Source organism: Pelobates fuscus, chromosome 6 (assembly GCF_036172605.1).
Source record: "Pelobates fuscus isolate aPelFus1 chromosome 6, aPelFus1.pri, whole genome shotgun sequence".
In the NCBI taxonomy this organism is placed as follows: domain Eukaryota; kingdom Metazoa; phylum Chordata; class Amphibia; order Anura; family Pelobatidae; genus Pelobates; species Pelobates fuscus.
In genome coordinates, this window is record NC_086322.1 from 250,157,186 (window position 1) to 250,171,208 (window position 14,023).

Sequence of the window (14,023 nt, forward strand, 5' to 3'; positions counted from 1 at the left end):
CATGACCACGTTAATGGTAACCATTTAGTATGTATAACCCTTTAATATGTGGCATAAATGGTAAAATCTCCATTTTACAAAAGTCACTATAATTAACATAGATTGATAAGTGAAACATCCATACACATCAGCACTATACAACTGGTATTTTAAATAAGTAGAAAATATAAGATACAAACCTAAATAAATCTTACCATATCAAATTCTGGATCATCTGTGGTAATTAACCTCACAACAACAGGAACACGCTCTCTGATCTTTTGATTCACAAGTTTTTCAATAACATCAATTTGTTCCACTGTCACAACCGGAGTGTCCAACTCAATAAAACTGCGCTGGCGTCCCAGTTCCCTGTCAATTGTCAAAACAGTGACGATATAATAAAACAACAGTTCACACACAAAGAGGAGCATCAGAGTAACAAGGGCAAAAATAAGTAGAAGCAGTTTAGGTTAAAGGGACATGCATATTTAGAGAGAAATGTCCCATTCAAAGGTTTTGTCTTTCAATGACAAAGTTTTCTCATTCTGCAGGGCATAAAACGCAGGTAAATATGATTTTTTGGGGAAAAAACCGCAAATAAACACACGGACACCCGTGAAAAAGTGGTAAAACACAAGAAAAAAAAAACTTAACTGATGGGTACACGGCTTCCCAAGGTTATCTCCCAGCTGATAAACATATAACAAGACTGTATAATGGATAGGAAGATTCTGGGATTCTGCTAGTGTACCTGTAATAGAGGACAAAACATTGCTAAAAAACTGTAATGAAGCTTCCAATGGTCAGAGTGCATTCTGATCATTGGAAGCTTCATTACAGTTTTTTAGCAATATTTGCTCTGTTTTGTCCTCTATTACAGGTACACTAGCAGAATCCCCAAATCTTCCTATCCATTATACAAATATGATTTTTTTGTCTGTGGTTATTACACCTACCTATCAAGACAATCAGTGTCTTGTATGAATAAAAAGAATAATAAGGCAGCAGAATGAGGTCTGTTACTTAGATACCTTAATAACACAAGAGGAACAAAGAAAAAATAAAAAACAGACAAAAATAATTTGCGCCAAATAAGAAATACTAGATAATCTTATACAGATATATATAAATATATATACATACATATACACCCTGTTCCAAATTATTATGCAAATTCTATTTAAGTGTCAAAAAGATTCAATATTTTGTTTTTCAGTTTAACTCATGGATGGCATTGTGTCTCAGGGCTCTTTTGATCACAGAAAACAATCTCGGACACCTGTGATAATTCAATTGCCAGGTGAGCCCAATTTAAGGAAAAACTACTAAAGGAGGGTATTCCACATTATTAAGCAGAGCACCATTTTCATGCAATATGGGGAAGAAAAAGGATCTATCTGCTGCCGAAAAGAGTGAAATAGTTCAATGCCTTGGACAATGTATGAAAACATTAGATATTTCACGAAAACGTATGTGTGGTCATGGCACTATTAAGAGATTTGTGGCTGATTCAGAGCACAGACAGGTTCATGCAGATAAAGGCACATTGAGGAAGATTTCTGCCAGATCCATGCATCGGATCAAGAGAGCAGCTGCTAAAATACTATTACATAGCAGCAAACAGATATTTGAAGCTGCTGGTGCCTCTGGAGTCCCACTGACATCAAGGTGTAGAGTCCTCCAGATCTTGCAACTGTGCATAAACCTTCTATTCGGCCACCACTAACCGATGCTCACAAGCAGAAATGACTGCATTGGGCAGAAAATACATGAAGACTAATTTTCAAACAGTCCTGTTCACTTATGAGTGCGGTGCAACCCTGGATGGTCCAGATGGATGGAGTAGTGGATGGATGGTGGACGGCCACCCTGTTCCAACAAGGCTGCGACGTCAGCAAGGCAGTGATGGAGTCATGTTTTGGGCCGGAATCATGGGAAGAGAGCTGGTCGGCCCCTTTAGGGTCCCCGAAGGTGTAAAGATGACCTCTGCAAAGTATGTGGAGTTTCTAACTGACCACTTTCTTCCCTGGTACAGAAGGAAGAACTATGCTTTCCAGAATAAAATCATCTTCATGCATGACAATGCACCATCTCATGCTGCAAAGAATACCTCTGCATCAATGGCGGCTATGGGGATAAAAGGAGAGAAAGTCATGGTCTGGCCTCCATCCTTCCCTGACCTCAATCCTATTGAGAATCTTTGGAGCATCCTCAAGCAAAAGATCTATGAGGGTGGGAGGCAGTTTACATCCAAACAGCAGCACTGGGAGGCTATTCTGACATCTTGCAAACAAATTCAAGCAGAAACTGTCCAAAAACTCACAAGTTCAATGGATGCAAGACTTGTGAAGCTGCTATCAAATAAGGGGTCCTGTGTTAAAATGAAATGTGACCTGTTAAAATGTTTAAAAAGTTAGAATGTTGTTATAAGTTTGATTGAAATAGCTTTTGATTTCAGTAAATATTCTGCAAACACAACAAATTACCATTTTCAGTTCTTTATAACCTATAAAGTGTTTTGAAACTTACTGTGTGTAATAATTTGGAACAGTGCATTGTAAGTTTTTTATGTTTAAAAAAAATACTGTTATCATTAGGAGATTACATAGTTACATAGCTGAAAAGAGACTTGTGTCCATCAAGTTCAGCCTTCCTCACATATGCTTTTGCTGTTGATCCAAAAGAAGGCAAAAAACCCAGTCTGAAGCGCTTCCAATTTTGCAACAAACTAGGAAAAAATTCCTTCTTGACCCCAAAATAGCAGTCAGATGTCTCCTTGGATCAAGCAGCTATTATCCCACTAATTAGAAATTGTATCCCTGTATGTTATGTTTTTGCAGGTATTTATCCAATTGCAATTTAAACATCTGTATAGACTCTGACAAAACCACCTCTTCCGGCAATGAATTCCATATCCTTATTGCTCTTACTGTAAAAACCTTTTCTTTGCCTTAGATGAAATCTCCTTTCTTCAAGCCTAAATGTGTGACCTCGTGTCCTATGTATAGCCATGTTTATGAATAGATTTCCAGATAATGGTTTGTACTGGCCCCGAATATATTTGTATAATGTTATCATATCCCCTCTAAGGCGCCGTTTTTCCAAACTGAAGAGATTTAAATTTTTTAACCTTTCTTCATAACTAAAATGCTCCATTCCTTTTATCAATGTTGTAGCTCGTCTCTGGACTTTTTCTAGTGCCATGATATCCTTCTTTAGAACAGGTGCCCAAAATTGCACAGCATATTCAAGGTGTGGTCTTACCAGCGATTTATAAAGAGGCAAAATTATATTTTCATCTCGAGAATTTATGCCCCTATTTATACATGACAAAACCTTACTGTTTGTTCAATACAATTTGAATTGTACTCTTAATAGTTGATAACATGAGAATTATGCTGACTGTTATTTACATCGATTATTTTGGTAAATGAGAAAAATATAATTTGGAGTGTATATATATATATATATATATATATATATATATATACACATACACATACACAATACACACAATATTATATATAAAATATTGTGATATAAAAATAATAAAGAGTTCCAGCAGAAAAAGTATTTTTTGGAGATAATACATTTGAAGGTAGTGATTTTTTTAGAGGTCAGTCTGTTATATACTCCTTAGTGTTTAATAAGACAAAACATTAGTGCAGATGAGGAATTCTGTTGTTGGTGTCTCATATGAAATAAAACACAAAATAAAAAAAAAAATAGTGTAATCCAGTATATACAATGTTTTAGGTAAAATTAAGATAAAATGCACTCACTTTACCTTTTTTAAAGGGTCACACACCTGCAAGGCTGTATACAAGGGAAGGGGGATTTAACACACTTAAGGGACCACACACCTACAAGGCAGTAACACGTGGTATCATCACCATACGATCCTGCAAACTCGCTCATTCTATTCCTCATATATGTATTTCAGCTAGGCACTACCTAATCTAGGCTTGCTACTCCCCACAATAAAGACCAGGTAAGTAAGGGCAAACAAATTAAATAGTATTCCAGTTTCAATACTCACCATCATCATTACCTAGGCCTCCCATGGCAACACATAATCCACAAACATCGGCTCCACTACTACCAGTCATCTCATAATCAGGTAATACATTCCCCCACATGGTCATGTTCACACGTACCGTACCAGCACATATTGACTTTTCCTAATCGTCGGTCTCCAAAGCCCATACCAGGTAACTTGATTGCCGCACCATTCTAACAAAGACTGTCATTACCAACCTTTAGGCCATAGAACATGTATAACCTCGCTGGCCACAAGTAAGTATCTTCTTTCCTTCTCCATCTATTTCCCACTAGCAACCACCTCCTGTCAGACCACGCACCTTACAGACCAACAGATAACTAGGCCACCACGGCGGCACCATTTAATTACAGTTCAAGTTCACGCCCCTGACCCTCGCATAGATCCATCGGACACACCACCGAGGCAACGGCCTCCTCACATCGTATCATAGTTAAAACTACGTTTCACGACACTCCGCTTATTCGGTCCTCACCACCTACCGCCCATCTCCATCACGGGTAAAACGTTCAATAGACACCTAAGAGCAGCACCTCCATTCCTCTTACGTAATATAGGGATTTCACCCTCCATGAACGAGCCAAACACACATCTGATAATACGCTTCCCCTTAAAGAATCATTATTCCTAACTGGTGTGTATTCAAGTTCTAGAATGTCACACGCTTCTGACATAGCCAAGGATATTTCCCTACCCAGCAACCCAGCCAGAATCTCCAGCCCAGCCATACCAGGAACCCCCGTCAAGAACATCGAGACAGCAAGTCCAGGATCTTCATGTGCTTGGACCATACCCAAGATCGCAGCCGAACTCAGGAGAAGAGGCGTACTGTATGCAGGCACGGCTTGTAAAGCGGAACTATACCGCTTCCTGAACGCTAACCCTGACACCCCGCGACCAGACACCAGCACAAAGGCAATCGGCGGAAAGACGTCAGGAATCCAGGCCACCATGTCAGCATTTCTTTCATCAGTTAACCTCATCAATGAGAAGAAACTGGAGAAACTTGAAAACCAAGTTGCCATTATCACCCCGACAACTATCCCTGCCACTCTACCACAGTCATTACCTACTCCGGGTAACAGCACAAATTCTAACCCAACACCAACAACCTCACACATAATCATGCCTGCCCACTTAGTACCCCAGGCCATCAAGAAAGACATTCTAGGAGGGAAAGAAGTCAACCTAGTCTTACTCCTTATAGCGTCCCAAGATTTGGTCAAAAACAAAGCTTACAGCTATGGGGACGTGTCCGTAGTACTCAAGGCCAGGGACCCCAGACTTAACAAGAAGTTGTCCGTTCCCAACTTCGTGATAGCGTTCGGCCTGTACAGGGACGTTATTTGTTCAACGCAGGGAGGAGCTGGACCTATATCTCCACAAATTGGTGGACCTAGGTAACAAGTACGGAGGCTACTCCTTCTATGATTATTATAGGTCATTTTCGGTGAAGGTGGTGGCAGCATTGATTCAATTTAACTTACGCTCAGAATGGAACCAAATTGATACAGAGCTGTTCTGCCGCCACTTCGCCGGCCTCAAGCCTCCATCTTGTGCCATTTGTGCATCAACCGCACATTCTACCAATTTGTGCCCCACCAAACTGAGCCTGCCTTCTACCAGCCATGCAGAGTCCACCCCCAACAAATCAGACAGGGTACTCAAGGATAAACTGGGCAGACCCATCATCTTCCTAGGCAAAGTACAGATATGCAACAACTTCAACGCTGGAGGTTGTAGCATGTCTGTTCCCTCTGCTTCAGGGCACACGCAAAGACCATGTACCCTAACCGGTTTTTCCCTAAGCAATGACTCACCGAAATTAATGCTAGCAACTTTCATCCAGTCTCCACTCTTTCAAAAAATTACTCTCCAGCTACCCCTCCCCTCACTTGGCCAATTTCCTCACCACGAGATTCACGGTAGGATTCTACACTTGGCTAGTGGCACTCCCAGGGGGCACTCTAGAATGCAGAAACCTCCAATCAGCCACCTTAGACCCCGACACTACAGACACACTACTCACAGCAGAAATCAACCACAGGTTCATGATAGGTCCCTTCAAACAACCCCCCTATGCCAGTTTTAGAACAAACCCAATTGGCATTGCGGCTGGAAAGTTTAACAATAAAAAATGCTTGATCATTGACAACTCTGCACCTCCTTCCTCTATTGTTCCAAGAATTAATTATCTAATACCATCTGGTGAATTTTCACTACAGTATGCCATAGTGGACAATGCCATGGGAGCAATCTTGAAAGCAGGGCACGACACCTGGCTAGGAAAAAACTATATCGCAAACGCTTTCAAGTTGCTACCCATACATCCATCACTGTGGCATCTACACAGTGTCAAATGGAGGGGCCAGTACTACTTCGCCACGCATCTAACGTTTGGGGCCAAGAGCAGCCCCAAACTCTTCAACACGTTTGCTGAAATGCTGTGCTGCCTGCTACTAAATGTATGCTGCTGCCCAGTAGCAATACACTACCTGGACGACTTCCTCACGTCGAGGAACCTAATAAAATTCCCCACAGCATCGACAAAACAGCAGCACTATTCTCCACATTGGAAGTCCCACTATCGAGAGAGAAAACAATAGGTCCCTCTACCACTCTAACCTTTTTAGGTATCCACCTAGATTCGACAACCACGACAGCCAGTCTACCAGATGAGAAAGTTAACCGCATAAAAAAAAGAAATAACAGGGTTGCTGCACAAGAACAATTGCTCCCGCAAAGAGCTGCAGTCTCTCCTGGGCTTCCTGAATTTCGCAATCCGCATAATACCACAAGGCCGCGTGTTCATTTCACGCCTAGTACACCTCTTAACTAAGGCCCCTCACGACAATACTATGATTCTCATCGACAACAACGCCAAATCAGACTTACTAATATGGGATAGATTTCTCTCAACCTGGAATGGGAAATCAATGTTCAGACCCCCACTGGATGAGGAATCTCCGGTCATATGGACTGACGCAGCAGCCCACACAGGGTTCGCGGCCATACACCAAAACCGGTGGTTCCGTGATCCATGGCCCTCTGATACATCGACTTTACAGGTCTTCAATATCCCGTCCTCGCTATTCGAACTCTATCCAATAGTAGCAGCAGCACACACTTTGGGTTCGTTGTGGTGAGGCAAAGCAGTCAAATGCCTCTCCGATAACAAAGCCACATGCGAGATCATAAACAAACGCAGATCCTCACGACTAGTCATCATGAGACTCATTAGGAGACTCACATGGTTGGCAGCATCACATAACTTTCATTTGGTTTGCATGCATGTACCTGGTCGGTAAAACATCGCAGCTGACGCTCTCTCTCGTTCCAACTTTCAGGCCTTTTTCAAACACCACCCCACAGTGGCCATCACACCCGAGGTGACCCCAACATTCCAGGACCTGAATATGGACTAAGTCTCCTAAAACAACACGCCCAAACCCTGGCGACATCCGCTCGACAGAGCACTTAATATCTTTTCCAGGTTCACATCCGAACATCACATCACCAACACTTTTTCTATTGACACAATAGTTGCCTTCACTGCTCACTGCCACTTACACCTTAAGCTGGCACACAACACCATCAAGCTGTACCTCACAGGTGTACACCACCACCTAATCACCTTATTGCAATATCACAAACCATTCATGTCATTCTATCACCTGATAAACATCCTAAGAGGCATACTTCGCACGGACGGCTCTCCGACCGCAAAAAGACAACCTATTGATGGGGAAAAGTTCAAGACTCTATCAGATTTGTTAGACACAAACCCATTAGAACCCAGTACTAACTGCATAATTAAAGCAGCAATGTACATAGCATTTTACAGGTTCTTAAGACCCAATGAATTAACGGTGAGTAGACTATCCGGGAATCCAAGTTACATCAGAATAAGGGATCTACATAAACGAGGGGACCACTAGAACTAAGACAATCTAAGACAAACCAGATGGGCCCCCCGACAGTGGTCCTATACTTTCCGACCCAGAATAAATGGTGTCCGGTGCCCGTATTGGATATCTTTTGCCTCTCCCTCACTGAACAACAAAGCTACTCACCCCTGCTCACAAGTTACGACAAACCCCTGACCACTGCAAAATTTTTACACTACGTGAGGGCCATGGCCGTCAGACTAGGTTATGACCCTACCTCCATCTCAGGGCACTCCTTTAGGATCGGCGCCGCTTCAGCCACATCCAGCAAAAACGTCCTTGCACACATTATTAATAAATTAGGTAGGTGGAAATCAGCAGCTTATGGCAAATACTTTACACAGCCAGGAAGAGAACTTAGGAAAGCTTTCAAGGAATTGGTCATGTGAATAACAAGCATTAAAAACTTTATGTTTAAACCTTTTTGCCCTCATTATTTAGGCACACCACAACCGACTATCAATCATAACTATGACTTCAAATACAGCTTAATGTCCCTGACTACAAATATATATATATATATATATATAATTACATAAAATATATAATTGCATCCATCCCACAATAAAGATTAAAGATATTCTACATCGTACCATGAAGTTGTCTTGTATCCATAAAGCGAGTCGGCAATGGCTGTGACAAGGTGTTGACCTAAATAAAACCGAAAAAATAAAAAAAAAGACAAAATTACTGATAATCAATCTTCCCATATCAGATATAATATTCCATCTATAGAAGTTGAGAGGTCAAATAAAATACGTTCATGATGAGTGCTGCTACTTGATGCTTAAAGCAGATTTACTGAAAAGCAGAACAATAAGCTAAACAAAACCACTAAAGTTGCTAAAGCTGAAAAGCTTTGTTTCTATTTCCATTTTAATTGTTAAAAGGAGCATCTTGTTTTCTGAAAGGCGGCATTTATTTATTTACAATCTCTACTGAGGTTATAAAACAAATATGCAATCAATCTACATTGTACAGGTTCAAGCATGCTGTCTAGCTTAGCGGCGACATGACACCAGACACATGAGGGAAGAGTGGGCAGATGGACAGAAAGGAGAAAAGCTACTGCAGGTGCAAGATGCAATGATGATCAAATTAAAAGGACAAATTAAAAGGTGAATTACATTTCTAGTAAAACAAGTAAGAAAATCATTGAAATTCAATTCTTTATTATTTTGTTTAGTTCTGAATTTGTTTACACCCTTCAGGGTTTTGTTTTTATATTTGCAACCAGTGCATTTGTTGCATGAATTATTTTTGTCATTTAAAAAATGTTTCTGCGTTTCATTTCTAGGGTAATTAGGTGTTAAAATCTCCTCTAAAAGTAATAAACTGCTTTTTGGGGATCACTTTAGCCAATTCAGTGACTTTTTTAATAAGTGCCAATGTTTATTAATAATGGTTTTAATATCACTATGTGCACTAATAAAATCAAAAAAGGCATATTATTAAAATTGTCTCTTATTATATTTGAATATTAGTTAATGTAATAAGATCCTCTTGATTATGCTTTAGTACCTTTTCATATCTAAAAATCTCCCCCTTAAAAGTTGTGCTTGTTCTTGAAAAATGTCTGTGTCAGTACAATTCCTTCTTATTCGTCTTAGTTGGCCTTTGGGGATATTATTTAACCACTGAGTATAATGGCCATAATTATGAAAAACAATGATACGCATCAACTTTCTTTAAAATATTCTTTGTCTTTATCTCTTTATCCTCAATATATACATAAGTCTAAATATTCAATATTAGTGGCACAGTACTTGTAGTTAATTAAATGTCCCTATTGTTTTGATTAAGACTACTTAAAAACGCCTCCAAATTATCTACGATAGAGGACCAGGTTCACCCCCCATTCTGCACTTCCATAAACATTTATTTTCCCAACCGAACATGTACAGATAACTAGGAGCGAACCTGTCCTCAATAGCAGTACCCTCAAGCTGTAGAGAATATTTAGGATCAAAAAAAAAAAATAACTTTCTTAAAATCCATGCTAAACTATCTATTAAAAAGTCAGCACTTTCCTAAGAAAATTTGGGGGAATTATGTAAACAATTGCGCACCACTTCACATCCAAAATCTTGTGGTATGGAGGTGTACAAGGTTACATTACTGGTTACTAGTATAAAATTATCCTCCCATCTATTGTTCCTTAAAATTCTGATAATATAAAAGATACAAGATAAATTATTATTAACATTAATATTAATATTTATAAAGCACCAACAAATTCCGCAGCACTGTACAATGGGTGGACTAACAGGTACTTATTTGCAACCAGATGACTTGGACACACAGGAACAGAGGGATTGAGGGCCCTGCTCAATGAGCTTACATGCTACTGAGAGTGGGGTACAGTGACACAAAAGGTAAGGGTAGGGTAGAAAAGTACGTTGCTAGGATAGTATTCACTGAGAGCTTAGTGTTGTTTTGATGACAGTAGCAGGAGAGAAATCAGGGTGCAGGGAGAGAAAGCTGTTCACAGTTTAATCGATATGCTTTTCTAAAGAAGTAAGTTTTCAAAGATTTTTTGAAAGAGTGGAGACTGGATGAAAGTCTATATAAGACGGCATTGCTTTCACTATGTCCTGTAGAAGAATATCTACACATTTGGATAGATTAGCAGAAATGAGGCCTATGCCGGAGGCTATAGGTCTCCCCTGGGGGGTAATGAGCATGCTTATGAACCTTAGGCAGAGTGTAAAAAGTGGGTATATGCGTTGTGTGGTCGATAATATCACTTCCGCAGTGTAAGGACTCATTTAGGACTAGATCATTCCCCTCCATGTGTTTCCAACGAACGTCTCCCCACCCTACATCGAACCAGAGCACTTCAGACTGCTCAGCGGGACTTATCCATGGAACTCCAGTTCGGCCACAAACTACACCCTGTCCCAGTCATTTTTCCCGATAATTTTAACAACTTTCCCAGCGACTAATGAGAGCGCTATTTGGAGGGTAGCTACAATTCATCCAGGAGGATAGCTACATGTGAGCTAGGGGGAGCTCACCTGCCTCGATCTATCAGGTACACAGTTAAAGTACCGATGAATGACTATAACCGCCTGGAACTGTTTTCGTCTAGAATCATTCTAGTGGCCAGGCTAAACTTTAACGAGGTGGCGTTTCCACAAACATCAGGGCGCTATTTTAACAGATTGGGCACTCTATCAAGGGCTATCTGGGGATTTAGAACTTGTGAGACTGTTTTTTATACGTTTTTGGGGATAGTCTGTGTTTGGCACTCTGTATTTGGGAGATAATTAATTTAGCGAGAGTTGACAATCTCCCAGACACAAAGCGCCTAGGCGGGATCAATAGGTTGTAAATGGAGACCCCATGCTGGTGGTCTGGGCATAAAGGACTGCATTCTGCACAATAAAATCAGTTGTTCTTCCCAGCATCATGTGTCGTCTGGGAATGGAGTTATAATCGCTGATGGGTTTCTGTTCCAGCTGAGAGGAGAACCTAGCGGAGGTATCCAGTCCTACATCTTGTGGCAGTGGTGGGCTGTGTCAGGTATTTTGTTGCCAGACATTTTATGATAAGATGGAAATAAAAAATGTATACTGTAAAGTTACTACTTAGCAGATGTGACTCCATTTTGTAACAAAATGCAAAAGACAGACACATTTTGTTTCTCTCTCTCTCCATTTGCTTCATGACCAAAGGAATGCATGCTAGTGTAAACATTAACCAAATATAAGGTATCTTCTTAAAAGTGGAACAAGAAGGGTTGGGAGCCCAGCCCACACATATATTTTAGATATATGTATATATATATATATATATATATATATATATATATGTATTAAGGCCGTTCGGCCTGTATTTGTGGGAGGGGCTTAAATTAATTCACTCCCCTATATAAGGGACACCCCTTACCTGACTCATATCGCTTGAGGTCAGCATCAGAATGATTTCCACGTCCGGGTCATCCAGACGCCATTTTACCTGATTACTCCATGAGGTTTTCTAAGCAGAGCTGTGTCAGGAATCCAGCCACAGGCTTTTCCGGCCTACCACCTTCTTTCTTCAATCCATCGCCGTGGATGGTGCCCAAGTGACTCACAAACCGTAAGTCGACCTACCCGTTACGCCAGGCATCAGTCCCACGGCACCATTCACGGGTCAGGTCCTCATTTTACGGCTGCATTTTGTCTAAGTCTGTTCTAAAACTATTGCATGTTCATGCATATAATTTGTTTAAACCCCCTACCGGTCTTTGGGTGTACTACAGGCTTCTTAGACATTATCGCATTTCATGTACAAACCAACGAACCACTGCATTTTCGCCTACACACTGACCCCTACCGGCCATTCGGTGTACTACAGGCTTCTCAGACATTATTGCATTTCATGTACAAACCATCAAACCACTGCATTTTCGTCTGCACACTGACCCCTACCGGTCATTCAGTGTACTACAGGCTTCTCAGACATTATTGCATTTCATGTAAAAACCAACCAACCACCGCATTTTTCACCTACACACTGACCCCTATCGGTCATTCAGTGTACTACAGGCTTCTTAGACATTATAGCATTTCATGTACAAACCAACGAACCACTGCATTTTCGCCTACACACTGACCCCTACCGGCCATTCGGTGTACTACAGGCTTCTCAGACATTATTGCATTTCATGTACAAACCATCAAACCACTGCATTTTCGTCTGCACACTGACCCCTACCGGTCATTCAGTGTACTACAGGCTTCTCAGTCATTATTGCATTTCATGCAAAAAACAACCAACCACCGCATTTTTCACCTACACACTGACACCTATCGGTCATTCGATGTACTACAGGCGTCTTAGACGTTTTTTGCATTTTCATATACAAACCAATAAACCACTGCATTTTCACCTACACACTGACCCCTACCGGTTTTTGGTGTACTACAGGCTTCTTAGATATTATCGCATTTCATGTACAAATCAACGAACAACTCTTTTTTTCGCCTACACACTGACCCCTACTGGTCTTTTGGTGTACTACAGGCTTCTCAGACATTATTGCATTTCATGTACAAACCAACAAAACACTGCATTTTTCACCTACACACTGACCCCTATCAGTCATTCGGTGTACTACAGGCTTCTTAGACGTTTTTGCTTTTCATGTACAAAACAATAAACCACTGCATTTTCACCTACACACTGACCCCTACCAGTCATTCAGTGTACTACAGGCTTCTCAGACATTATTGCATTTCATGTACAAACCAACGAACCACTGTATTTGCGCCTACACACTGACCCCTACCGGTCATTCAGTGTACTACAGGCTTCTCAGACATTATGGCACTTCATGTACAAACCAACTAACCACAGCATTTTCGCCTACATGCTGACCCCTACCGGTCAATCGGTATACTATAGGCTTCTCAGACTTTATTTCACTTCATAAGCAAACAAACTAACTACAGCATTTTCGCTTTTATACTGACTCCTATCTGTCAAACGGTAGGATTAACCCCTTAAAGACACATGATATGTGTGACATGTAATGATCCCCTTTTATTCCAGAAGTTTGGTCCTTAAGGGGTTAAAGGGTATTTTAAATACAATCAGCATTTCTGACCCCTACTGTTTAACAGCAAAACTGTCTTCACATGTCATATACAATTTACCAGCCAATATAAATTACACATAAGATTGTTTTAAACATAACCATAAACCATAAATTAAACTCCAGCACGGGCTCAACTTCAGGTTTAATTCACAATAATTTACATTTCACATCAAGACCAACAGTGGTTCTATCAACACTGCCACCTACAGGTCTGTCAAGTACATTGACAATTTTCATGGGGTTTTACAAACACCAAAACACTGACACCTATAGGTCAACAGACAAACAACATTTCACATACCAATCAGTATCCAACTACACTGCCACCTATAGGGCACTCGGCAGATCTCCAGTGCACTTGCATTTTGCAACACCATGTTCACTGACCCCTACCATTCAATAAGACATCCAACAATTCACATAGCAAGCACTATATCAACATCTGGTATA

General features: G+C 40.6%; 1 protein-coding gene across 2 annotated transcripts in view; it reads right to left on the bottom strand.

Moving 5' to 3' along the window:
• AARSD1 (alanyl-tRNA synthetase domain containing 1) overlaps positions 1 to 14,023 on the bottom strand; it is a 194,414-nt gene that overhangs the window by 109,298 nt on the left and 71,093 nt on the right. For both annotated transcript variants that reach the window (XM_063458923.1, XM_063458924.1), the window contains exons 5-6: positions 8,583 to 8,640; positions 195 to 351 (exon numbers count right to left, since the gene is read on the bottom strand). In XM_063458923.1, coding sequence (XP_063314993.1) covers positions 195 to 351; positions 8,583 to 8,640 — 215 coding nt within the window. The remainder of the gene's footprint in view (positions 1 to 194; positions 352 to 8,582; positions 8,641 to 14,023) is intronic.